We start from the raw sequence: 27,591 nt of genomic DNA, 5'->3' as shown, positions 1-27,591 counted from the left end.
CTAGAAATCGGCTCAATTTCTTCCAAGAGCATGTCGGAAGGCTTTCACTCCACCCGGAAATATTTTTCCAGTGTGAGTAAACACGGGGCCCAAAGACTCTGATACTAGTTGGTGCTCCCTATTTTTTGAGTCAATAGTTGTTCTATCAACCTCCGTCTACATTCCTTCCAAAATAATAAAAAAAATAATATTAACTTCGTCACAATTCATTATATGCACAGAGAAGTAAGAATATGGTGAAGATATTTAAGTTTGCATTCAAAATAGATACTTGTATGCAAGGAAATGCATAATATTACCATAAACAAGTACGATATGTCATACCAGTAGTGATTTATGTAGTGAACAAAGAAGGTCTGATCGAAGCATTAGGCGTTATGTAAACATTAATAAAAGAATCAATTATGTTGTGAACAGAGTTTCTTAGTTAGAAACACAAATTTATATGCAACCAAAAGTGTTTGGTATTTTAATATATTTGGTAAAAAAGTAGAAACGCCATATTTTGCATGTCACTATACGCACAGAGAAGTACGAAAAATTTACTAAACATATGTATGCATGTCAAGATCAATATTGTGAATGCTATAAAACATAATGGTTGATCTCAGAACAATTATATATGTTTTCTCATATATATTAGAATGACACAGACAAAGAATTATGTTTAAAAGTTGTTTTTATAAGCAGAAAGCACACACCACAAGTGTTTGCTATAAAGTTCAACTTTTATGTAATGAAATGCCAAACACGATTTGCAAACACTACATTTATTTGTGTTGATATTAATGCTTTTGAGTTTCGAACATAATATTTTTAGCCTTAAATATAAAAAAAATTTAAAATCGTGTTTCATAGAAACGTTGAGAATATATTTATCTGTCGAAAACATAACGACTTGTGTTCAGTTGGAAACGTTTCCGCTGTATACACTTAGTGTTATGCTGTCAAAACATTGATTTGTGTTACGGTTTAAGTGAATATGTAGAAAAAAACATAGGAGAGACAAACATGTATGGAAGATCAAAATGTGAACGGGTTTTTTTAGCAAGCATTTTCGAGTTTGGTCGCTGAATCAACATCATTTCGAGTTTGGTCGCTAAATCAACATCATTTCTACAAAAATTTAAAATGCTTAAAACACCAATAAATTTTTGTAAGACACGAACTCTGGGTTTTGATGGTAATAACTATAAAAATAAAGAAAACATGTTTTTAGTTCGCTCATTGTATTAACAATGTGCTAACAACATATTCTAAAATGCTTAAAACACCTGTGAATTTGTCTGTTAAACATCAACATCTGCTAAAACAAGAAAGAGAAACCGAAAGATAGATCTAAATTTGTACTTTTTGAATTCTTAGAACAAAAAACTATGTAAAAGTTTTTCACCTTGTTAAGAAATTAATTAATATGGAAAAAAAACTCATAAATGTTATAAGAAGATTGAAATATTAGATAAAGAAACATAAAAAAAAACTTCATTAATGGGGACTAAAATCTCTTGATCTGAAATTTAATTATTATTTTTCTCTAAAATAGTGTGGAAAAAACTTAGGAGTGTATGATGATGAAGATTAAAGAAGATGAAGATGAAGAAGAAGATTAAAAAAGATGAAGAAGATTAAAAAAGATGGAGATTAGAGGTGAAGATCAAACAAGATATCTTTCATTAGGGTTGAGAAGAAGAAGGACATACCTGTAGGTGAAGCAAAAGCAATCTGCTCCAGCGAAAAAAATGGTCGTCGTCGTCGAGATGAAATGTTCTCTGATATATATATATATATCTATTATATAAAACACAATGGTGTTTTTTGAGGTGGACTGTAGATTTATGTTTTGGATATTCACGTCCGTCCGATATTCATCAAGTTTTATCTAATCTAACGACTAAAATTGAATTTCAAACCCACTAAATTAGGAGTTCCTTAATTCTCTCCCACTTTTTTTTATAACCAACCACAAAAACCCACTATATATCTATTATATAAAACACAATGGTGTTTTTTGAGGTGGACCGTAGATTTATGTTTTGGATATTCACGTCCGTCCGATATTCATCAAGTTTTATCTAATCTAACGACTAAAATTGAATTTCAAACCCACTAAATTAGGAGTTCCTTAATTCTCTCCCACTTTTTTTTATAACCAACCACAAAAATCCACTATATCCCACGATTTATGACTACTAAAAAAACTCCTAAATTTTCTAACTAATTTTCTAACTACCCACAAACACATTTCCTATTTAAAAACTGCCCACATCTTCATCTCCCTAAAATCTCTCCTCACCCATAAATCTCTCTCCCACCCATAAGTATCTCTAGATCCGTTCAAATACCCATGACAAAAAAAAATGTAGAAATAATTAGTTTTCAAACAATCATCTTCTCTTCTTCCCTCTTTTTGAAAGAATTTTCTTTACTGTTTAAAATTCTTTACCATTTTTATTATATTTTTATTACCTTCTCATAAAATAATTATAAAAAATCCGTGCCCATAGGGCACGGGCTAAACCCTAGTATATATATATATAGAGAGAGAGAGAGAGAGAGTGAAGGGAAACAAAATAAGCTAGATATGAGGAAAATTGAGAGAGAAAGGAGATTAATATATAGAAGGGCAGAAGGGGTATTACTACACAATTTGGGTTCGTAGCGATGAGAAATTGTGTTTCGAGATTTGTATTTGGGTTTGATGTTAGAATATATTTTAAAAGCGGATTTTTGATGAACTATTATTAGATAGTGTGCTTAATTTTCTATTTGGGCCCATTTTTGTGGGGTTTTCACCAAAAAATTGTTAAAAAGAAGACCGTCACCATAATACGGAGTACGCACTATCTCAATAAATAATACAAGTTTAAAATATAAACATCCTTGCTCCAAAGTAAAATACCTTAAGAAAATTCAAATAAGTGAACGCTGAACCAAAAGAAAATTGAATCTCTTTCAACATAAAAAAAAAAATGAATCTCTCCCTTTTTCTTATTTTGTGGTTGAGTAGCTCTCACGGGTTTCATAAAATAAATACTTTCTTGTATAATCAAGATGGCTCACGCTTGATCTGATGAAAGTTCAACGACATTGCATATATTTAGTCTAAAGAACTTGCTCAATTTCTTTGAGACCAAACTTTCTTTGTAAACTAGAGAAAGTAAAAGACTTTTTTGGTATGGTTTCACTTTTTTTTTTCTTCGTTAACAAGTTTCTTTTCACATAATTCAAAGGCCGAGTATAAAGTAGTTTTCGATTTCCCATTGCATTTTACACCAACCTCATTAAATACTAGTAAAATAGTTCTTTTAAATAAGTGTGTTTGGGCACCGCAAAACTGTAACTGCCTTTAGCAATAGTCTTTGGAACAATCACAATGTTAATGATTCATCGTGCGGCTGGGATCCAACTGATTCTCGCAATTCGCATTTTGCTACAGAAGTTCATTGGTGCTCCTTCCTATACGAAAAATCCTAGCCGTACGCGTCACCAATAAAAAGTCATAGCTGAATAATCCACCGTTCGATTCTTTCATATAAAAACAACAACAGATAAACACAGTCAAGTTTTACTCTGAAATTTAAAAACAAGAAGAAAGATTAAATTCGCGCATTTCTCTTCTCTGCGATGGCGATTTCTCCTCAATTCGTTCGTTTTCCAATCGGAACTGACATCTCTTCGCCGGGAAACGGAACCAGAATCGGATTGTACAGTTGTCGGAAACCTATAACAGTTCGTTGTCACGCTGGCGAGCCTCTGTTTTCTTCCTCCCCTGCTAATGATCCAGACTTCGATGCTAAAGTGTTCCGTAAGAACCTGACTAGAAGCGAGAACTACAATCGCAAGGGTTATGGATACAAAGAAGAAACCCTAGAAATCATGAATCAAGAGTACACTAGTAAATTTCAGACTCAATTTTCTTTAAAATTCTTTTGCTATCTTTAAGTTTTCGTGACGATATTTTGAATTGTGAAATAGGCGATGTTATAAAGAAATTGAAGGAGAATGGATATGAATACGAATGGGGCAATGTTACTGTGAAACTTGCCAAGTCATATGGATTTTGTATGGGAGTTGAACGAGCTGTTCAGATTGCTTATGAAGCTAGGAAACAATTTCCAGATGAGAAAATCTGGATTACTAACGAAATTATACACAATCCTACTGTCAATCAGGTTTATAGCTCTACTTCTCCTCAATTTTCAGGCCCACTTATTTTGAAATGTTGGAAAATCTTACAATTTTATCTGATTTTAAGTTGGATATTGAATGAGAAAAAATAATCTAGGAAGACGATTACCCATCCTAGTTCTAACCATTTACTTCTTGTGTTTGACTTTAATTTGTCAAATCCTTGTTGAATGTGTTTAATCTCTTGAATGCAGAGATTAAGGGAGATGAAAATAACATTTATTCCCGTAGTTGATGGGGTGAAAGACTTTGATGTTGTCGATAACGGTGACGTAGTTATATTCTGCCTGCTTTTGGAGCTGCAGTCGATGAGATGTTAGTTTTGAGTGAGAAAAATGTACAGATAATTGATACCACTTGCCCATGGGTGTCTAAGGTATTCTATCAAAAAACCAACCTAAACATTTTCCTAATTAATATTTTGGTTTCAAATAACCTTGTTGTTTTTTTACCTTGTCTAAAGGTATGGAATACTGTTGAAAAGCACAAGAAAGGTGAATATACTTCGATCATTCATGGTAAATATGCACATGAAGAGACCGTCGCAACTGCGTCTTTTGCGGGGAAGTATATTATAGTTAAGAACATGGCGGAGGTACAACTTTTCCTCCCTTTGAGTAGTGCTAGTAGAGAACAAGAAAACTAGGCAGACTTTGAGCAGAAATCCTATGTGGCTTGCTGTGATTCGTTGTTTAGTGGTTCGGAATCATAGAAAGCACGAATCACGACAATCCACATAGGGTTTCGCTTTTTCCTCATCTTATTGGTTGCTTAGTTGGCTACATGATATTTAGATTGTCTAAACTACTTAACTCAAAGCAGGCAAATTATGTATTTGATTACATCCTTGGGGGTGAACTTGATGGATCTAGCTCAACCAAAGAGGCCTTTCTAGAGGTATTATTTGTTGCTTCTACTCTTGATATTGAAGTCCTCGACTTGAAGGCAATTTGGTAAATGGTTATTTGTATGTCTTCAGAAATTCAAATATGCAGTTTCAAAGGGTTTTGATCCAGACATTGATCTCTTCAGAGTAGGCATTGCAAATCAAACTACCATGCTAAAGGGAGAAACAGAAGATATTGGTGAGCTATAGATATGTTCATACTTCATAGTTCATATATATGCAAAGTGTTTATTCTTGTATGTTCGACAATTGGTTTTAACTATCAGGGAAACTGGTCGACCGGACTATGATACGCAAGTATGGAGTTCAAAATATTAACGCGCATTTCATAAGTTTCAATACAATATGTGATGCAACTCAAGTATTTCTATCTTCCTTGGTCCCCTGTTGTTTCCGTCGATTAAATTGCATCATACTAAACCCTTTTCTTATATTAATATCATACGACAGACAATCCACTGTATCAACATATGGTACCACTTGTTTATATTTAGTTGATTCTTCCCCTTCCTTAATTTGGCTATGTTTCGGTTTTCATTTTTCATTTTGTGAACTCAATAAGGATCGACAAGATGCAATGTATAAGTTGGTGGAGGAAAAGCTCGACCTCATGTTAGTGGTTGGTGGATGGAACTCAAGTAACACTTCTCACCTACAACAGATTGCAGAGAAACATGGGATTCCTTCGTACTGGATTGACAATGAAGAAAAAATAGGACCAGGAAATAGAATTAGCTATAAGTTGTATGTAAGTTATCAACCAAACTCTGCTAAGTTTCTAATTTTATGATATTGTCTCGGGTTATTGAAACTTAGAATCGTTTGTTGTTATTTTATCAGAGCAAGGAGTTGGTTGAGAAAGAAAATTGGCTACCAGAAGGTCCGATCACTATAGGAGTAACGTCAGGTGCTTCTACCCCACATAAGGTGACTCTCTTTTACACGATTGATATATTCCAATAGAGGTGTTTGCCTTAGATGTTAAAATTAGATACTTTACACCAAAATTCTTAAGTTGTTAAATATTAAGTTTCCGCCATTCATGCAACTCAAACCCAAGTGATATATTAAGCTGTTAAACTAGATGCTACGGTGTCCAGACTTCGCTTTGTCTATGTGAGACTATTCTAATGTGAAACACCAAGTGATGCAGTTTTTGAATGACGAGAGTATTTATTCCTCTTGTGACCAGGTAGTTGAAGATGCTCTTATAAAGGTTTTCGACATCAAACGTCAAGTAGCCCTCTAGTTGGATTGAAGTTGTATTAAGAAGAGATCATTCCATAAATATGATATATGTGTCATGTGTGTGTGATAGATTTGTGCTTATAAGTTATAACTGCTGTTATATTGTTAGAAATACGTCCTACAAACATTATCTACAATAAATAAAGTGTTGCAGTGTTCGTCTTGATTATGACACATACGACCAATATTACATACTCCACCGGACCACCGGCTAGTTTCACTCCCTCAGTAGTGAGGTTTTCTATGATATAAGAGAAACTCCAATCTTGGAGGGGCTTAGGTCCAAAAATTATTTTTTCTTTAAATCAAAGGGCTCCGCCTAAAAAATCAACTCCAACTTTGAAGGGACTTAGCCCTAAAAATTGTGCATGTGTCAAACACATGTGTGGTATTTTGTGGGTATGCGAAAAACGTGTGCGATCTTGTGGATAAGCCAAACACGTGTTTGAACTGTTATCGAATAATTCTTTTTATTTCTTCCGGTCACCGCATCATATGTGAACTTCAAATAACAGTGAACAAGTAAAACATTGTGTATACGTGGAGTTTTTTTGGTTGTAGTCGGGTCATAAACATCATCAAAAGTTTCATCAAATGTTGAGAGAATGTGTGGTGATGTTTCCTCAGTATCACGGGAAATTAAGAGACATCAAGATACTATAAACCTAGGATCCATTATACGTAGAAATAGATAAAATGAGAGAGAGAAGGAGAGATAACTCCATGATTAAAACATTGAAATTTGAACGTTTTAAACTTAGGGAGCAATATTATTATTAAACCTAATATTGGTGTTTTTTTTTTAAATTTCTTTTCAATTAATTAGTGACGGTTTCCAACTGTTATCATTGTCCACCGTGGTGGGATTTCTTTAACTGTTGCTTGTCTTCGTAGCGAATATAATTAAACGCGGCATATTACCGTCGCCAAAAACCGTCACTTAACTATACTACTTACGTGACTTACCGGCTATAACGCATTTTGCTACAAGTATTTGGCGCGCATTTGTCTTACACGAAATCTCAACCACATCAAACCCTGTGAACTCCCTATCTGATTAAATGGGTGGCTGAGTTTCGTCGTTGTAGCAAATCAGAAGAATTAAGTTACAGCAAAATTTTGCTCAGAATGAAAAGTAAGAAAGGAAAGGAGATAAAATTAGCAAATTTCTCCTCGTTAACGTACGCACTCTATCATGGCGATCGCTCCTCAGTACTTTCGTTTTTCACTTGGCACTTACCTCTCTTCACCAGGAAACCTCACCGGGATCGGATTCTACAGATGCCGGAAACCTATTTCAGTTCGTTGCCACGCCGGCGAGTTTTCTTCTTCTTCTTCCACTGCTGAAACAGTAGTTGATTCGGACTTTGATGCGAAGGTTTTCCGTAAGAACTTAACCAGAAGCAAAAACTACAATCGTAAAGGTTTCGGACACAAAGAAGAAACCCTAGAACTTATGAATCGAGAGTATACTAGTAAGATTTGGTTTAATCTTTCATCAGATTGTTATGTTAATTTTAGGGTTTTATCTTAATTTTTGTTAGTGAATTAGGTGATGTGATAAAGAAGTTGAAGGAGAATGGATATGAATATACATGGGGAAATGTTACTGTGAAACTTGCCGAGTCGTATGGGTTTTGTTGGGGAGTTGAACGAGCTGTTCAGATTGCTTATGAAGCTAGGAAACAATTTCCAGATGAGAAAATCTGGATTACTAATGAAATTATACATAATCCTACTGTCAATCAGGTATTCAACTAACCTGATTTTTTATGGGGATAATTTAGGTTTTGAAAAGTTTACTGCTTTTGTAATTTACATTAAAATGTGGAAACTTTATGCTCGAGTTATGTAACTAAGTGTCGAACCACTTAATTATATACTTTTATTGTTTGTTGTTAATTATTTATTTTGTTAAATTTTTTGGTTATAAGGTCTTTTATCTCTTAAAATGCAGAGATTAGAGGAGATGAAAGTTGAATATATTCCTGTGGGGGATGGGGAAAAACAGTTTGATGTTGTCGATAAGGGTGACGTTGTTATTTTGCCCGCTTTTGGAGCTGCAGTTGATGAGATGTTAGCTTTGAGTGAGAAAAATGTACAGATAGTCGATACGACTTGCCCATGGGTCTCTAAGGTCCTCTATCAAGAAAAGAACCTGCGTAATTTACTAGATACTAGTTTAGTTTTAAACTTTTGATTATCCTTTTTTTATTTCTTTTGGACCTTTCTAAAGGTATGGAATACTGTTGAAAAACACAAGAAAGGAGAGTACACTTCGATTATTCATGGTAAATATGCACACGAGGAGACCATCGCAACTGCATCTTTCGCGGGGAAGTATATCATAGTAAAGAACATGGTAGAGGTATTATTTTGGACCTTTTCCTCGATTTACCCACTTGGTTCTTAGTTTGCTCAAAATAATCAACTTGTGAAGAATAGTAGTCCCATTAAAATTATTGGTTGTTTGAATTACTTAATTCAAACCAGGCAATCCACATAGGATTTCGCTTTTTCCTCATCTTATTGGTTGCTTAGTTGGCTACGTGATATTTAGATCGTCTAAACTACTTAACTCAAAGCAGGCGAATTATGTATGTGATTACATCCTTGGAGGTGAACTTGATGGATCTAGCTCGACCAAAGAGGCCTTCCTAGAGGTATTCATTTGTTGCTTATTCTACTGTCAATATATTCAAGTTTTAGACCTGAAAGATAATTTTATGACTGATTCTTATTTCTGCAGAAATTCAAGTACGCAGTTTCCAAGGGTTTTGACCCAGACATTGATCTTCTGAAATTAGGCATTGCAAATCAAACTACCATGCTGAAGGGAGAAACAGAAGAAATTGGTGAGCTAGAGTTGCTACAATATGTTTATACTTCATACATATTCAATATATTCCTTCTTGTGCTTCAGATTGATAATAGGTGTTATTTGTTAGGGAAACTGGTTGAGCGGACTATGATGCGCAAGTATGGAGTAGAAAACATTAATGAGCATTTCATAAGTTTCAATACAATTTGTGATGCCACACAAGTACTTCCCGCTCCTTGGTTCTCCTGTAGTTTCAACTTATTATCACATCATAATGAACCCCATTGTTTTATTAATAGCATACTACAGGCTATCCTTTTTATTTATTTTATCATTTGTATGCATTTATTTGGTTTTCCTTAGTTTGGTGTCTCTTTCTGGTTTTTATGCTGATATTTTCAACATAAACACTTGAACAACATATTTTTTGGTTTTCACATTTTCATTTCATGTGCTTTATAAGGAGCGGCAAGATGCAATGTATAAGTTGGTGGAGGAAAAGCTCGATCTCATGTTAGTAGTTGGTGGATGGAACTCAAGTAACACATCCCATCTACAAGAGATTGCTGAGGAACGTGGGATTCCTTCTTACTGGATTGACAGTGAGCAAAGAATAGGACCAGGAAATAGAATTAGTTATAAGTTGAATGTAAGTTATTGAGACTGCCAACTTCTTAATGAATAAGTTACCAGTTATTTATATATGGCATCTATGGGTTACTGATCTTGAGTTGTTTGTCGTTGGTGTTGTTCTTTTATTAGCACGGTGAGTTGGTTGAGAAAGAAAACTGGCTACCGAAGGGTCCCATCACTATAGGGGTTACTTCAGGTGCCTCTACTCCGGATAAGGTAACTCTCTTATATGTAGTTGACTTTATTCCAGTAAAGCTTTCTGCCTTATATTTTCTTATTAGATACTTTACATGAAAATTATTTATACATTTGCTAACAAAACAAAGTAAATATGGTTGCTAATGAGCTAGAGAACAATTTATGCCATGAAATATTAATCCAGTGTTCATGGGTTTGATAGGTAGAGTCGAAAGCTATTGTAGTTAGTAGTTGGAGTTTCAGAATTCCATATGAGCTTTTTCAGTTTTTTTCATAATTAATATCCAATTTTGAAAGTTGATTAGTTCTTTTGTCTTTCGTGAGACGATCGTAAGAAAAATTATTTGTTTCTCTTGTAATCAGGTAGTTGAAGATGCTCTTGTAAAGGTGTTCGACATCAAACGTGAAGAAACCCTGCAGTTGGCTTGAAGTTGTAATACAAAAATATTGTATTGAAGTATAATTTACATGTCTATAAAAATGTAGATTTGAGATTATAAGTTGTAAACTGATATTATTTCGAGTGGATCCCAGTTTCATAAACCCTGTTATCCAGTATCCTCTTGTTTGTGTCTGCTAACAAGATTGACATCCTTTTTCTCCTTTTCTACAGTTGATATATTGCGTTCTCTGACTTCGATTACCTCTGTGCTTAGTAAATAGCAGTGAACACATTCTCATTCTATAACTCCACTCGGAGGCTGGTGAGATCCAGGTTCGCCTCCCCATTTTACCATCCGCTCCTCAGCTTGTAAAACCTGCATCATGTAAATCCAGCACCCATCATTCAATTTGGATCACTGAACTCAATATATGAAATCTCTTCATTCAATTTCTATCTAACAGAATATCGGCTTCACTTCTGTCTCATATAGTTTACCTCTTTCTGCCAATTTGCTCTGAACATGATAAATAATAATATGACTGTTTGCAAGACACTCCCGACCAACATTCCTGTCCAAATCCCCTGTTTGATGATAGAGAACACCAAATGAGATTGTTTAATTCAAGGATCTGATTATCGTAATCGCAATTCGTAGGTTAAGTTTCTTACCTCAACTCCTAGTTTGAACTTGTAACCAAGTAATGCACCAACAGGTAGCCCAAAAATGTAGTAACATACAACGTTTATGAAAGCAACTAGGAATTGCCACCCTGCACCAACTGCTATCCCTACATATGATTGAAACATAATTCCATGTGATATTCATTCAGTTCATTTGCTCTCTCTCTCTCTCTCTCTCTCTCTATATATATATAAATATATATATATATATATATATTTATATATATATATATATTATGTACAATTGTATCTATATGCGCGATCGAGTATAGATAGAGTGAGATACCATGGAGAACAGATTGGATGCTATTAATGAGAATAGTAGCTGCCAGAAAATACTCAAGCTTTGACGTCTCCTTTATAACTTCAGGTTTACTGGTGAACACTCTGGGGAAGTGATCTCGAGCTGCAAGAATGGTAGATGCAAAAATAGCTCCAAACAAAAGTGACGTTGTAATAGACACCAGCATCGAGAATTTTGCTGCTTTAGAATTTCCTGCGCCAAGTTCATTTCCGACTCGTACACTGACACAATTTCAAGTATGTAAGTTCAAATGAGACCGCTTTTTCTGAAACAGTTTTTGAAAATTATTTCGATTCCCATTCTTTATGGGAGAAGATGAGTATAAAGCAAACCTGACAGCTGCATTGAAGCCTATAGCTACCATTAGTGTCCAAAGTTGCAGGGCCATACTGTTTAAGATTCGAAAGAAAATGGAGGAACCATTTAGAAGTGTTCATGTAACTGCAGGAAATAGTTTTAGACAAGAATTGGATTGGGATACTAACCAGATTGAGACAGAATCAACTGCAACCTGAGGATTCTCTAACCGACCCACCATAAGCACAATGGTTGTGAAATACCAAAGCTCCAAGCTGCGAACAAAATCATGATTTGTTGAACTATAATTGATGCGTCCCCAGAGCAAAAAAAGATCTGTTTGATTATTTCTCAGAAGAAGATTGAGAGTACAAACCATAACATAACAGCAGAGACGAGTGAGAGTTTAATGAAGCCGCATAAATTTTTGAATGCTCGAAAGGAAAAACCAGTCCATGATTCTGGGAAGCAACCGGAAACTACATAGACCATTTGAGCTATGATGATAAGCCACCAAGAAATGTTTGCAGCAATTGCAGCTCCAGCCATGCCATGTCCAAGCTTTGTAACAAGAATCCAATTCAACAGAACATGAATGGCTAAGACCACCAGAGAAATAATGGTCATTACCCAGACTCTGCCCTGAGACTGGAAGAACTTCTGAAGGGGAAAATTGAAGGCGAAAGCGTACAACTGAGGTATTACCCACACTGAATACTTTCCCGCAAGTTCTGATATATCTTTATCTTGACGAATAGCTTGTAGTATTGGCGATACAAACACATAAAACGGTGTCAAAATTAACGCAGTAGCAATAGTTATGATCCATGATCTTTGCATATATACTCCAAGCATGTCTAGCTTCTGTGCACCAACTGCTTGACCACATAGCGTCTCTAATGCACTTCCCATTCCCATCTATGATAACAAGAAATAAAATCGAAATCATTGATTTGGGCCACATGATAATCAATATAACCTTTGTGTAAGGAGTATGAAAAAACAAGAAAAAACTTAGGCTTTGCTCTATATGCTATAAATTCTTTTCACCATGTACTTGGTTAATGAACACATCTAATAGTGGATTACTGATAAATTTTCAGTTGACATAAGAAATTTTCCAAATTAAGTATTCTGGAATATCTTTCATATTTTTCTCCCCTAATAACTAAATTAGCAGCGATCAGATAAATTTAGTTGCAAATGTTTTGCCGACACCAATAAGATAATTACATGTTTGATGCAAGTCTAGTATCTAGTTTTTGCTATTAATTGATGATTAATTCCTGCACTTTTGATCCTTCAACCCCTACTGTTGTTTTAGTGAGAGTTGAACATTTTTTCTTAACCTAAACCATGATAAACCATATTGATTAAGAGAAAGGTCTAACCGCTGACAACAGCAGTAATACTGCTAGATGTGGGACACCTAGGTCAGTGGTATGACAACGATGGTATGCAATCCCGAAGGTTTAGTAAACCAATCCCGAAGAATCGAAGTTTATAATCATAGAGTTTAGATGTTAGTAGCAACGCTACAATAGTCTTATCACTTGGTCATTTTTTTTTCTAAAACAGTAAGATTTGAATCCTTAACAAATTAAAATAAGAAAAAGTTCTGCAAGAAATTGTTTCTATTGTGGCACTACTTTCTTCATAATTTGGATTCCCAAACGATTAGTTTGTTGATAGTCTATAACTTGATATGCGCAAGTCAGAACTAACGTCTATTTGTTTTCCTTTTTTTCTTTGAAACAGTATGATTCGAGCCTTGAACAAATGAAAAGAAGAAAAAGTTGTGCAAGATGATGTTTTTATCTGAGAAGGGTTAGTGTTATAAACATACCATAACCCCATAAACAAATCCTTCAATGACATTCTGAACAATAGCAACAGCAGCAAGTTGAAGATCACCCAAATGTCCAATAAAAGCAACAGTCACAAACCCAATAGAAAACTGAGCTACTGATGCCAATATTGCTGGCCCTGCAATATGCCACATCTTCTTGGATTCATCCCAAGTTTTCTCAACCAAAACACCCCTTTTCTTTAACACTTCTGTTCTCATTATGTACCTACTTTCTTCCATTAAAGATCAAGAACAATAATCAGTTGATCAAGAAGAAGAATGACTTATCAGTTTTTGAACATCTTCTTACTTTCTTCTCTTTGGTGTTGTAATTATATTCTTAAAAATCATTGTCTACCAACTACTATGAAAGCTCTATCTCTCTTCTGCCTACTCTTAAAAGTCAATAGAGAACAAGCAGGGTTGATAGAGTTTATTATATGGAGTTGTTTATGTGGGTCTTTGTTTGTTGAATAATTTGAGAGCAATTAAGCGCAAGAATGCTGGCTCTACGTGGGTAGCAAGCATCTCTTGGAGTTATTCTTAGTTTGTGAATTTCTTTTTATATTGATTGAACTCAATGTTATGTTGTAAAGATGAAAACTGTAATGATTTTGGCTAGTGCTAACATTCTTGCCTTTGTTTACTTTTGGGGCCAATTCCTGTTTGGCCCCCTAATTTCAATTTGGCTCTCTTTTGCTTTTATTTTTTTGTTGATATTGGCTACCAAAGTCATTACAATGACATTGATACTTCAATATGATGTGATAAACACGGTAACTGAGGAAATTTCAATTTGATCAACTTGAAATTTAGTCCATAACCGTCTCCCCTCTCTCTCTCTCTCCATAACCGCTTTTTAGAGTAAGTCTTCCAGAGATATTTGTTGCTTCTCCGGTGAAGGAGTCTCCCTTCGCCGAATTCCTTTCTTCGTTTTAATAAAAGGTTATTATCTCTCCGTTCACAAGTTTTTAGGGTTTCACAGATCCAGTTTATACTGTGTATGGTGGTAGCGGTTTGACTTGTTGTGTATGGTGGCGGCAGTGGTTTGAATGAAAGAGATGGTGGTGGGTTGCATTCGTAGTTTTGGTAGTTCTCTAGTGGTTTCTTCAATGGTGATGGTGGTGGTCTGTTTCGTGGCATGAGATGGTGGTGGTTTCGTGGTTTGGCCATGGTGGCTTCCGGGTAATGACGGTGGTTTTCTCATAGTGACAACGGTCTTTCAGGGGTGGTGGGGATTTTCCAGTGATGGCGACAGTGGAACTCTGGTTTGGAGGGATTAATGTTCAGTATAATAAATTTGTTAATTTCTATATTGTCGACCTTTAGGGTCTTTTTATTCTCAATCTTAAGGATCTCTTTTTTCGACATTTAGGGTCTTTTCTTTGAGTCAATGTCTTGTCAATTCCTTTCCCTTCATGGGGTACTTCACATTCGAAAGTTTAGTGAACTTTACTTATGTAACTCTCACGTAGTTCTCAAAAGAATAAGAATTATCTACCATGTAATCTTGTGATCGTTATCACTTATGAATGAAATTATGGTTTTACTCAAAAAAAGAAACACGGTAACGGTCGAATTTATACCTTTACAAAGACAGACCTAAAGTCTAACTACATTAATAGCCTAAAACCAAATTTAACTACTCTATGCATATGCAAGTTCAACAAATTGGTCTTCATCAAAAAAAAGAAAAAGTTCAACAAATTGGAGATGGAAATTGTTAAATGCACTCTTCTATTTTGAACAAAAATTACTTTCGATGTGAGTACATATAACAAAAAATTAAAATACCTTGGGATGGAACGAATGGTTTATTCTCTTTCTCCGCATATAATATGAATAGTAGAACATAATCTTCATTTCTTTCTTTTTTTAAGTCAAGAAGCCAAACTTCAAACACTCCACCATTTTCCTGTATTTTATTTTTTAGACTTATCTTATATTATACCAATTAATAATGTACTCAACAACCGGAGAGGAGGGCTCGGTCATGTTTTGCCTAAAGACCACGATCTTTTCTTTCCGAATATGAAAATGTATAATATATAGAAAAAGAAAAATACAATAAATGAAACATGAACAACATTACAATGGAAAAACAATATGAAATACTTGCTTGTTAGTGTTTTTTTAATTGAAAATAAAAAATAAAAGAATCTAAACCCATTACATGATTGATGCACAAAAAAATGGTTGAATTACCTTCATCTGGTCCATCATCCCATTCCATTCAACATAAACCTAAGAAGATACCTACCCAAGTAATACTAATATGAATTATGATCCATTAAATTTCAATTTAGCTACCTTCATTGAAGGTCAACTAGGATGGTAACATACTACCAGACCTTCCAGCTTGACTCCTTAGAATTAGAAGCTTTCACAACCAGAGATGTTAGGGTTTTTCCTCCTTTATATATTGTATATGACTTGATCTTATTAAGTGATTTGTTCTATTTTTCATATCGAATAAAAAATTAGAACCATTTACTTTTCTTCATTTCTTAAAAAAGAACACTTGTACAATAACTCGAGCTAGGATCTTATATGGTCACTTTCATAATTGACGACCCAAATACAATTTTTGTCAATACAGTTTGTCTTTCACTCTCTAAATGAATAATTTCATTTACTTGGAGAATAGTATGGTTATCAGAGAACTACGAGGAATGGTCCTATTTATTTATATAGCTCCAGTTTGAGTGTAACCATGATGCCCTAAATGAGATGAGATATTTATTCAACAAAAAAAAAAAAAAAAAAAAAAAATGAGATGAGATATTATAGATATTTGAAGTTGTCTAGAGAAATTTTCAGACAAATAGAGGCTAATAATCTGTCAAAATTAACATGCAAATGGGTATTTTACATAAAGTAGCACAAGTTCGGAATAAATCTCCATATACAAGTTCACTATAACATGTGCTGAAAACAATTTACATACATTATAAATGGATTGAGATCGAAAATTGGGTTCGAAATTTAGAGAGATGAATCTGATTCGATGAACTCAGTCTTGGACTAATATGAAACGAAGAAAACTAGCCTCCCCATTCGAAAAATATAACTCAATTAGCTAAACTTTTTCTCTATCGGCAATTTGAACCCTAAAACCCGCATCAACAACTTATGACATTATTGAGGAAAAGATGAGTCTATAAGTTCTGGAACCTGGTCGAGTAATCTATTCATCTCTTCAGGAAATTCGATCTTTGCTCTATTTGTCTTTCCTCCAACGACTACTGTTGTTCCATCTTGCAGTGCCCAGATCTAAGGAATAAAGAAAAATATGAAAAATAGAATAACCAAAAGTAATATACTCTAAGGTTTCGGATATATTTATACGCCCAAGTCAATAGAGAAGGGAGAAGTAATTCACCTGAGAATGAGATAAATAACTGATACATGTCGTAAGCATTAACGCACCGAACCCAGCATACACAATCGGGACCCCTGGATCAGTCTGATTAAAAACAAAACTTTAGTTCTTTCAGTAATAGTGGGGTTTCCTTAGGTACGAGAGTTTTCAAAGTAAGAAAGAACAATACTCGGCAATCACACCTTTAGATCCAAACCGCTACTACCAATGGCATCGACAATTTCGACTTTTGTACCATCAATCTCGATTGGTAGCTTTGAGTTAGGTCGACGAACTCCAGCAAATTTACCTTCTGTATCGTAGATAATAATTGACTGCAAATCGCGAGCAAGCATTGATCTAGTTTTACACCCACGAGAAAAAAAGAAAAATACGTAAGAATCATTATCTGTTATATATAGAAAAAAAAAACAGTGAATTAGCGAGGTCAAAGAATATAAACCATACATTCCTTTGACATTTGGAGAACTGGTATCTCCAACTGGTAGGAATGTACCGAAAAGCTTTTTGTCTCCGTTTAGCTTGAGAGGTGCCACTGCCAAATTGAAAGGTCCTTCATTATCTTTAAGCACTTGTAAGGCCGAAAAACTCCAATCAGTCTGGTATATAGTTATCCCTTCATATCTCAATGGGTCATTCACACTTATGGTTTTTCTCATCACTTCTTTCCCGTCAAGATCAAATAGCGATAGATCGGTATGAAACTGTGAAATCTGGATAAGCACACATTTATAGATCTTCAGCAATTATAGGAAATGAGGATCAATGTCAAATTAAACAGTGAGAAATGCTTCTTCCCCCTAGAGTCTTACTCAGAGTTTGCCTCGAAAGCTGATGGGACATCTTTCTGACCATATACTTTCAGCAGTTGAAAACTGAAAGTAAATTGTGCCATCAATGTACCGAGACAGGCTCAGAGTAAAACTTTGAGTGATTGTAGCACTCCCCTTCACTATCCATAACATAAAATTTGATACTCATTTGGTCCCAAAACATCCCCCAGTTAGGGGAGTGCTACAATCATATACTTTCAGAGTAAATTATTATTCAGATACAGATTTATAACATAATAATTTACCAACCTCGCCACTGTTAAAGTAGTCCATGTAAAATTTATTGACATGAACTTCGGTATTGAATGCTGGAGTTGGTTTAGATAAAAACCCATTTGGTCCCAAAACATCCCCCATAACGAAATTTAGACCTTGTGGGACCGTAACAGAGCCACGGAAGCTACCCGTAGCACTGAGGGTACCTCCTGCCATTATCAATAGCATTGCCAAATGTACTCCAATTGGGGCAAAACGACCAGCCATCCCCTTGAAGGCATATAAAGTAGGTCCTTTCAAGAATACCTGGTAGAAGCGAATTGTTATGAACTTCAATTGTTGAGAAAGTAGAAATAGATCATAACATAAAATGTAAGTATCAACATTATCGAAGAATATTACCTCATATCCAGAACCCATTAGAATGACACCCAAGTCTTTAACAGATGCTCGAGGCAAATGATCTGTAAATTCTTGTTTCCTAATAGCCTCAGCTGAGTGCAAGAAACCCCATCTGCAGATACCCATGAGTCCTGTTAACTAAAAGCTCACCAATTTTCCAGCTGAAGAAGATTGATGAGAGTTGCAGAGGGAAGCAGACCTTCGTGCAACCTTAACCATGGGAATCTGTGTGGTATAAGTACAGGCCATAAGTGAAGCAGCAAGAAGAACCAGCATCCCTAGAAAAATAGGAGATGAAAACATGTGATCAAATCCGAGGCCGAGAATCCATCTCCAAGTGAAGATTCCAAGGACAGGATTATCTTCAGGGTACTTCTTAAAATAGTAATCTGGTGACTCCCCTTGATCGATGGCAGTCCCTACACACAAAAATTAGCGCAAACTATTTCAGTTATCATAAAAATGAATCTTGGTGATAAAAAGGAAGAATAGAAGCACTATGAACACATATAGAGCAGTCGGAAATCCGATCTTCATCAGCAATACGGACCGCACGCATTTGATTAAGGGGAGTTAGTAGTGCTATCAAACTCGTTACAAGAAAAACATAATCTTCAATTAAGATGGTACTCTTCTTCGGCTATTCTTAGTTGAGTTGGTATCGAGGTTTCGAAGGTGAAAATGCACTTGTAAGTACACTCCTTCATGACCCAAAAAAATTAACAAGAAAATAATCGTATCGTCTACTTAACATATTATATTATTATTGCCCATTTTATCCGAACTGATGATATATTGTAATCTTCCATTATCTTCTCAGATTAGTCTCCTACCCAGCAACTTACATTTTGCAAATTCTTGAGTTTGGGGTGCTTAATTATGTTCTTAATTATGTCCAATTCGATTCCCCCATTTCAAAGCTTACCAGAAATAAATAAAATAAGCTAACATGCTAAATTCATATAATCTATCACCCAATGCTCATAAATAACCAAGTAAAAGATAGAGAAAGAGAGAGAAAACAACATACCAATAGCCATTAGAGCAGCAATTGTGAACATCTCACCAATAGCCAGAGGTAGATTAGAAAGAAGTGACAAAACCTTTCTGGGTACTTTTTTAAAGTACCTAAAAACAGGATTTTGAACAGAGCTTGATTGAATTTTTTTCTTATTTTCATTAACATTTTCAGACAGAGATGGAGGAGCTCCTTCAGAGAGAATTATTTTCTTAGATATGGGTTTGTTGTTTTTATTATCTTTAGAAATTTTGACTTCTGATACAATTCTAAATGATCGATTTTTATTGTTGCAACGACATTGAATATGGGTTTTGAAGAACAATGATGATTGAAGAAAAGGAGATGTAATTAACAATGTTTGTGGTATTAGAGGTTTAAGGGGTTTTGTGGGTTTAATGGAAACCATTATCAGAGGTTGTAAGATCATTTCTCGAAAAACTGAATTAAACCCAGTGAATGAATGAAGGAATCAATCCATCAACTGTGAAAGAGATTGAAGAAAAGGGTTTAGTTTTAAATGGGGTTTGAATTTGGATAATGAAGATAGCTGAAAACGAATGGTTCATCTTCTCCCATTTGGGAGAGGGCTAGATAGTTTCCCCTATTAATTGATGCCGCCCATAAAACCTCTGTAGGCCTAGCTAGATTTTTTTTTCGAGAACAGGCCTAGCTAGTTAACATTTGCAGATATGGACTAGGCCAAATATGGGCTTTAAAGGGTTTTTTATAGACTAGTACTATGGGCACAAAAGATTCTAGTAAATCTACATAGATAAAGGCATACCACATAAAAGTCATTTCGTCAAAGCCACACCAATACAACATTATTAGTGTTGATGTCTTCGTGGAAGGTTATGGTTGAGCTGCTAACCACCGTCGATTCGGAAGTACCATGGAGATTAATGGATGAGATAGAATGTCTTCGTGGAAGGTTGTCTGAGCGACACGTGACTGTACTGTTTACTCCGCGGAATTGCAATCAGGTGGCCCATAATTTGGCTATGAATGCTTTTGTCCCCTAATTTGGAGATATTAGCTTTTAGTCCTTCTCGGTTAACTTTCATAAGTTTTATTCTCTCTTTTGTGGATGTAAACTTGTGTTTATTTTATGAGATTTATTTCCCCTCAAAAAAAAAAGTGTTGATGTAAAAAAATGGTTTTCCGTTATATCAACATGAAACAGGGACTTGATTCATTACAACGTCCGTTATGATCGAATATTCTGCGAGTTGATTAGGATTCCTTCTTTCTGCTCATCGTTCCAGCTCCGGCTCTTGGTTCCTGGGGGGAAAATTTGTAAAGGGTTCGAAAACCGCTCCGACGCTCAAGACAGCCAGATTGCTCTTTGCAGTAAAAGAATGAATATTGATTGATCATTTTGGGGGCGAGAACTCAGTGTAAGTGAAGATCTTTCTGGTTGAGAGATCATGTCCTGTAGAAGACGATGGGGGCCCCTTTTATAGGAGATGTTAGGCCAACTATGATAAGCGGCATAGGTATGAGCCTTCATTTCAACAATTCCTTCATTATCACTCCCAGTAACAATAATGTCATCCACATAAAAAACTAAAATGATCACACCTGAAGTCTGCTAACGAACAAAAACAGAGTGATCCGAGTACGCCCGCCTAAAGTGGAGGCGGCTTTCGTCAAACTGTTAGAGAAGTCTCCTCTTATTCGTATCTAGGGTTTCCCTTAGAGTTTATCTCGTATCAAAGATAACAAGAAGTTCCTATGTTCAAGGATACTTCGTATATATCCTGCCGAAGTGATAGATCTTAGGGGAGATACTTTCTTCTTTGAGAATCTTGAAGCCCAAACTTGTTTAAACACTTAAAATCTTTAACCGACGGGGATCTTTTAGGGAGATTCCGGGATTGAGTCGGTAAGTTGTGGGCTCGCTTCTGCCTCCCCAGTTTAGGTGTAAGACATCGTCTAGCTTACGCGGACCCCCCTCATTCCTTTACAAATTTCAGGGTTGATCTGTTTGTGTCGGGGGCGAAACAGAGCTGATACCTCTTAGCTCGTCCTGATCGACCTCCCAGTTAGAGGTGTAGGTGGCGGAGCGTTGAAGCCTTAGTTGTTCTGCTGCCTTAAGCCGGGTTGGCCTGTTGGATTTCAAGTCAATTCTTGACTCTTTGACATCAGTCAACCTCTGTACAATTTGTGAATCATCAATTAGTATACACCATATTAAATAAACTGTACAAAATAAAAAGAAAAGGGAGGAACAAAAAGTTGAAGTAAATCTTTATAGTTTGTCTAGTTAGTCTTGAAAAATAAAATGTCATAGTTTGTAAGGTGACTTTACTACAAAATCTTTATATACTTCCTGCTTCTTCTTTTTTTTTTGTTGAAATACTTCCTGCTTCTTGCTTGACCGTTTGTTTTTATAGTTTGTCTAGTTAGTCTTGAAAGCTCTTTCATCTATTAAATTAATAGAATCTTTATTTTTATCTTTTTTGTTGAAGTAGAATCTTTATTATATGAGAAGCCTTCTCAATATCATGTTGCTTCTTGCTTGACCGTTTGTTTTTATAGTTTGTCTAGTTAGTCTTGAAAAATAAAATGTCATATGATTTAATCATGATATTATGATAACATATTGTAATGTATCTTGAAAAATAAAATAAAATTTGGAGTAGACCCTTGATTAGTTAGTCTTGTAAATATTAATCGGGTCTCCATTACTTCTTCTCTCTAAAGAGATAGTTTGAATTTGAATTTCACTCCGGGTGAAGAGATACGATATTAAAGATCGACTCTGACTCAAAACGAGCAAGACAACGAGGCTTCTTGATTTCCATGCTAACATGAAAGTCAATCGCCATATATTAACAGGGTGATTAGGTTGATAATCATAATTATCAAATATCAAATGAAATTAAGTAGTACATTCTATACATATAAAGTGAACAAGACAATGACTTATCACTCTATATTGGATTAGATTAATTAATCTCACTTTGACTCATAAACATTTATGGGATCTAGGAACTCACGTACCCAAGATCTAACATTGAAAACCTGAATTTAGGTTTAATTTAACATTAGATTTTAATTCTATGTTAATTAAAAAATTATTATTTGTAATTACGAAGATATGTTTTTATGTTTTCATTAAAATTTGAATGTGGATGGAGTTAAAGAAACACATGCACCCGCTGACTAAACCTCAAACGGACATTTTGGGCATTGGGGATGTCTCTTCATCTTATGTTAATTTTGATTAGGTTAAATAATTAAGTCTTTTGAAAATTAGGGTTAGCATATTCAGAAGAACAGAAACAGAGCCGCATGAGATGCCAATATAATATTTTTCTGTCAACCAATCAACAGAAAAAAAATGTATTAAATAATTCAGAAACGTAAAATGAAAATTTTAATTAATAATATATGATTCCCTTAAATTCTCATGTTCTCATGCATCAACCTTTCTCTTTACGCGTTTTGCGCTTTATCATGTTTGTGGCATAGATAGTATTTTGCAAAAAAAAAATTTGTTGCAATAGTATTTTTGCTTATATTAAATAGAGATGTTTTCAACAAAAAAAAAAAGAGCACAGATGTACACATTTTGAAAATAACTCGTCACTGTCTGCATAAATTGACATGCACTTAAAACGACTTCTCATATTTCTAAACAAATTGTATTGACCCATGACCGGAGGTTCGCTATTTTATAAAACTGGCATTCTTGCAAAGCTATTCAACCCGAACACAACCAATCTGATTGTCGTTCTTAGTGAGTTCGCATTGTGGCAGATCTTTCACGATACGGTTGGTTGTGAATGATAATTTATTCTTGTATTTTAAGAAAATTATATGTATAATTTGAGTTAGGTGTAAAAGAAACTTCATATCTAAGTCTTCAAATAAAATTTGATGAAATGAAACTTCTTTCTTCAATTACATAAAATAATGGAGGAGAAATAATTCAAATATATCTAAGAGCAATAGGTTAGTAGTTGGCAACATTAAAAAGTTGAAAATGATTAATCCACTTTATATTTGATTTATAAGATACTCCAAAAGCACTTTTGAGCACATGCCTTTTGATAATTGCTGCCTATATATGCAGCACAAAAAGACACTTGTGGACCATGACAATACCAAAGATGCTGCATTTTCTCTAAAATTACATGAAACAAAATAATTTCTTCCATTTGGATCAATCTTTTTAGTATGAAATATCGCTAGCAAAGTTCGGTTCTTTGTAATGATCAAATGCTAGGGAAGAAATATCTAAATCTTAATGGATTGTATGCATTAACCCATAATATAAAGTTTTAGGTCCCATACACCAATCTATCAAATCTACAAGTTTATTGCCCACTAAATAAAGCAAGTCCATCATTATCACTCCTCTATCTACATTACTTAATTTTGATGCTAGTGTCACTTTTCAAGAAAAGTTACGTCTGCTGTTCTAACACGGTAACTGAGCTAGTGTTTCATGCATATGCTGAATGTTAACAATCTTAATTTAGTGTGGGGAGGTTGTCGAGTGACTTCAGTTTTGATATTGAGATGAGGTCTATTAGCAGTATCTCAGATCACTTAGTTGACTAAACTGGACCGAACGGATTAATGTTATCGAAAAGAACAAGTGCCGAAAATTAAAATTTATTCACTTTTGCTCAAGAAAATTTACAATGATTGAGAAATTCAAAAGAAGAAAAATGGCATGAAAAGTGAAATACACTCTTTTTCAGTGTATGTGTGTGTAAATTTGTAATATTCCTCTTTCTATCTTCATCTTCCATATCCTGTTTCAGAATTTAGAGGCAAAATTAATTAAACCCATCTTAATTGAAAAAACACTCTTCATCTTGTCTCCCCTTATAATCAATCAATCAATCTGTTCGATTATCATTAATCATCATCTTACCCAGAACTTAATAAACAGTAATATAGAGATTTTAACCATTAATGGAAGCTCTCTGCTCTGTTTTATCTGGCAAGTCAAGACTTCTCTTCCTTCTTTGTTTCTTCTTCATGATCAAGAATCAAGAACAAATGGAGTCTGTAACAAATCATAAGGAGCCCATAAAGCATCTAACGGACAAGGTCGATTAGCATCGAGACGAACCCAAGGTTTACCCTTTCCACTCCAATGCAAAAGACTAACAGGACCAGGATGAAGATCTCTACAAAGTCCTCTGAAATTATCACCACCCAAACCATGTTGATTCCATTTATGATCAACTGATGCTATATTACCAGCAAAAACAAGTAAAAATGGTGGTAATGAACCCAATTCATAAATTCTCATCCTTTTTTGAAGTTCCATCCATTCTTCAATTTTTCTAGTAAAATCCCCAATTCTCCATCTCTCTAGATCAATTACCATCACTCCTGTATTAAAATAACAAGCTTTTCTTCCTTCAAATGTTAATGAAAGAGATGGGTTTGCCCAAAATGTTGGAGTAAAGTAAGATGTGAAATTTGCGTTACAATACTCTGGTGCTGCCATTACTGAGTCATCACCGAGTTGAGTTGCAGCGAGTTTAGCAATGTCATCAACTAAGACAAGGTCCGAGTCAAGGTAAACGACTCGTCGGATACATAAAGGAAGAAGATCAGCTAAGTAATTACGAGCGTAATTAAGAGGGCAATCCAGAGCGGCACGAATCGAACTGGAAATGAGTCGTGAAACGGCCGAATCATCAAATGGGTAAACATGGAATCGGAGGTAAGGGAATGATTTTGAAATAGTTTTGTAGAGAGAGAAAGTGTCGGTGGAAGATGAAGCAATGAAATGGAAATCAATGTTTTGTGGGCAAGAAGAATGTTGAAGAACAGATAGAATGGCAGCCATTGAACCACGGAGATAAGCTGCATCAAGTGTCATTGCTACGTGTACGGTGTGATCAGAGCAGAACTTTGTATTGGGGTTGTTGTCTTGGACCACATCATGATCTTCTTCAGGGATTGAAGGACACTCTGGGGAGTTATAAAATTGGGGTGCTTCTCTGAAACTATATGTGGTGGTGGTGGTGGTGGTGGTTCCAGCGGTTCTTGCGGTAGTGCTGCTGAGAAAGAGGAGGAGGAAGAAAGAGAAATGTGAAGGAATTGACATTATTGTGAGTGGGTTTCTGAGAAGATTAGTTTTGAGAGTGAGAGGGATTGGAATTTGGAATGCAGTGGTTTAAAAAAGGGAAAGAGAGTTTTACAGAGAGAGAGAGAGAGAGAAAGGGGGGGGGGAGGGGAATTGGGTGAGGGGTGGGGACGGAAATGGGGATCTTGGCTTCGAACCTAATGAAGATGTTGGGAGAGAAGGCTGTAAAGTGAAGGAAAGAGAGAGAGAAAGAGGTGAGAAGTCAAGATTTTTTAAAATAGAAAGTCGTTGGAGAGTTCACACCAGTCCTAGATTTTATTCATTACTTCCATCGAATCCTGATCCAGTGCTTCCGTATGTTATGTCAATTATGGTATTTATATCTGCTCTGACTTCCTTCCCCCCTTCTCTGTGTTCGTAGAATCTAAAACAAAAAAATATTAGTACGTTGTATGTGGCAAGTTTCAATTGAGATTTTCTTAGAGTAAACTGGAAAAAAAAAAAAAAATATTGTGTTGTATCGTTCTTAGAGCAAACTCAAAAACAAAAAATATTGTGTTGTATGTGTTCTTAGTGCAAACTGGGAAACAAAAGATATTGTGTTGTATCTGTTCTTAGAGGAAACGCAAAAACAAAAAATATTGTGTTGTGTGTGTCAAGTCCCAATTGAGATTTTCTTGAACATATCTAATACAACAATCAATCTCAAAAACTTTCAGTACCACATATTTTTTTATGATTATTCTTAAAAATTCTCTCAAATACAAAACTCAATTTAAATACAGGAAATTGGGCTGGAGACCCAATTTTTTGTTTTTTTTTTGTCAAAAAGACAAGTTATCTTTTTTTCCTTCTAGGCACCATGAAAAGTTTGGAAATAGGCTTGAAGGACAATTCTAAAAATCCCTTAATTTTGTATACCTGAATTGACCTTTGTATAAAGGAAAATTTTAGAAACACCCTCAGATTTTCCAAAAACCCTCACATTTTATATAATCTTACTTCTTAGTTACTTATTTTGTTAGGGTTTGATTTTGCGAAGCTTTGCAAACTAGTTTGCAAACTGATTTGCAAACTGGTTTGCACTACTTTGCAAATTGGTTTGCAATCTGGTTTGCCTTGCAGAGCTTTGCAAACTGATTTGCAAACTGATTTGCAAACTGGTTTGCAATCTGGTTTGCCTTGCAAAGCTTTGCAAACTGATTTGCAAACTGGTTTGCAAACTGGTTTGCACTAGTTTGCAATCTGGTTTGCCTTGCAAACTAGTTTGCACTGCTTTGCAAATTGGTTTGCAAACTGGTTTGCAAACTAGTTTGCAATAAGGTCAGTTTTGTCTTTTCCCTATATTAGATAATTTACAAAAATGCCACAGGGAGCTGAAGCCCATAAAAAATTGTCCAATCCTTTTTAACCAAAGGCCAAAGTTTTTAGGGAGTTTTGGCCAAATTTCCCATTTAAATATCTAGGATGACATAGAGGTGAACCCTCTTGAAATATCTCTAATTGTATACCTCATTAATATTTGAATTTGATCCAATGGAACTCAAGTGATGATATATTTTTTAAATAACTAATTATTTTTTTATAAAAAAAATAACCATGACATATAAGTAAACAAAACAAGTTTAGAGTTTTCCGTTCGACACAAAAAAGAATTGAAGATTTATATTGTCGCCACGTAGGAATGAGAATCTAGATTAGAACTTGAAGACGTAGGATTAATAGAGAATTTTTTGAGTTTTGCATTGGAGGTGCTCTTAGATGACATTATTGAGATCTTTAATTCAACTCGAATGTAACACACTAAAAACTTAAAACTTAGGTGTCATTTCCTAAATGGGTAGTTTTGTATATAATATTGAGCGGACACCTAGATCCTCAACAGAAATTTCAAATATTAGTAATCTTCCTGAGACGTCTCATTGTTAAACTTTGTCTTAGGACACAAATTGAGTTTTGTATTGGAGAAACTCAAGAAATCCTAGGTGGCACTTAAAAATTTCGAATTGAGTATTGCACGGGAGATGTTTTTAGTGTTTTATATGTACCTTCTCTATATTGTAACTACCTACATTTTATATTTACAATCAAGGAAAAATATTTATCGTTCCAGTTAAGGTTTATAAAATACTAGCAAAAATAAAAACTAACATTGGATAAGTATT

At 34.9% G+C, this 27,591-nt stretch overlaps 4 protein-coding genes, 1 long non-coding RNA gene and 1 pseudogene across 6 annotated transcripts; 3 read left to right on the top strand and 3 right to left on the bottom strand.

Moving 5' to 3' along the window:
• The first annotated feature begins 3,567 nt into the window (after window positions 1–3,567).
• On the top strand, window positions 3,568–6,517 carry LOC147545285 (4-hydroxy-3-methylbut-2-enyl diphosphate reductase, chloroplastic-like). The gene is made up of 10 exons (XM_086635067.1): window positions 3,568–3,895; window positions 3,976–4,172; window positions 4,383–4,564; window positions 4,652–4,783; window positions 5,011–5,085; window positions 5,168–5,273; window positions 5,362–5,456; window positions 5,658–5,843; window positions 5,936–6,022; window positions 6,288–6,517. The coding sequence occupies exons 3-10, from the start codon at window positions 4,502–4,504 to the stop codon at window positions 6,342–6,344; spliced, it is 801 nt and encodes a 266-aa protein (XP_086491193.1). The 5' UTR covers window positions 3,568–3,895; window positions 3,976–4,172; window positions 4,383–4,501; the 3' UTR covers window positions 6,345–6,517.
• A 538-nt stretch (window positions 6,518–7,055) lies between these two features.
• Window positions 7,056–10,538, top strand: LOC147545284 (4-hydroxy-3-methylbut-2-enyl diphosphate reductase, chloroplastic-like). Its single transcript, XM_086637096.1, has 10 exons — window positions 7,056–7,818; window positions 7,896–8,092; window positions 8,301–8,480; window positions 8,580–8,711; window positions 8,932–9,006; window positions 9,093–9,198; window positions 9,292–9,386; window positions 9,628–9,813; window positions 9,927–10,013; window positions 10,359–10,538. Exons 1-10 carry the CDS (start codon window positions 7,539–7,541, stop codon window positions 10,422–10,424), a joined length of 1,404 nt encoding a protein of 467 aa, XP_086493222.1. The 5' UTR covers window positions 7,056–7,538; the 3' UTR covers window positions 10,425–10,538.
• LOC147545283 (protein DETOXIFICATION 33-like) lies at window positions 10,400–14,044 on the bottom strand. Its single transcript, XM_086637095.1, has 8 exons — window positions 13,509–14,044; window positions 12,039–12,580; window positions 11,851–11,937; window positions 11,698–11,754; window positions 11,348–11,586; window positions 11,050–11,168; window positions 10,876–10,962; window positions 10,400–10,753 (listed from the first exon to the last, which is right to left on the bottom strand). Exons 1-8 carry the CDS (start codon window positions 13,749–13,751, stop codon window positions 10,673–10,675), a joined length of 1,455 nt encoding a protein of 484 aa, XP_086493221.1. The 5' UTR covers window positions 13,752–14,044; the 3' UTR covers window positions 10,400–10,672.
• LOC147545282 (uncharacterized) lies at window positions 12,224–14,139 on the top strand. Its single transcript, XR_015223879.1, has 2 exons — window positions 12,224–12,360; window positions 13,421–14,139. It is a non-coding gene; the product is annotated as an uncharacterized LOC147545282 (long non-coding RNA).
• A 2,199-nt stretch (window positions 14,140–16,338) lies between these two features.
• Window positions 16,339–19,978, bottom strand: LOC147545281 (cytochrome c biogenesis protein family). Its single transcript, XM_086637094.1, has 8 exons — window positions 19,375–19,978; window positions 18,544–18,763; window positions 18,345–18,456; window positions 17,976–18,248; window positions 17,341–17,606; window positions 17,076–17,232; window positions 16,894–16,977; window positions 16,339–16,784 (listed from the first exon to the last, which is right to left on the bottom strand). The coding sequence occupies exons 1-8, from the start codon at window positions 19,790–19,792 to the stop codon at window positions 16,650–16,652; spliced, it is 1,665 nt and encodes a 554-aa protein (XP_086493220.1). The 5' UTR covers window positions 19,793–19,978; the 3' UTR covers window positions 16,339–16,649.
• Window positions 19,979–23,975: 3,997 nt separating this feature from the next.
• Window positions 23,976–25,811, bottom strand: LOC147545280 (putative galacturonosyltransferase-like 1 pseudogene; annotated as a pseudogene). Its single transcript, XR_015223878.1, has one exon. The product of XR_015223878.1 is annotated as a putative galacturonosyltransferase-like 1 pseudogene (transcript).
• Window positions 25,812–27,591: the final 1,780 nt, after the last annotated feature.

This window comes from Eschscholzia californica, unplaced genomic scaffold (genome assembly GCF_041429995.1).
Source record: "Eschscholzia californica isolate CP2 unplaced genomic scaffold, dmEscCali1.0.p SCAF_4, whole genome shotgun sequence".
Lineage (NCBI taxonomy): Eukaryota > Viridiplantae > Streptophyta > Magnoliopsida > Ranunculales > Papaveraceae > Eschscholzia > Eschscholzia californica.
Note: the sequence above shows the minus strand (reverse complement) of the source record. Positions and strands in the feature narration are given on the sequence as shown.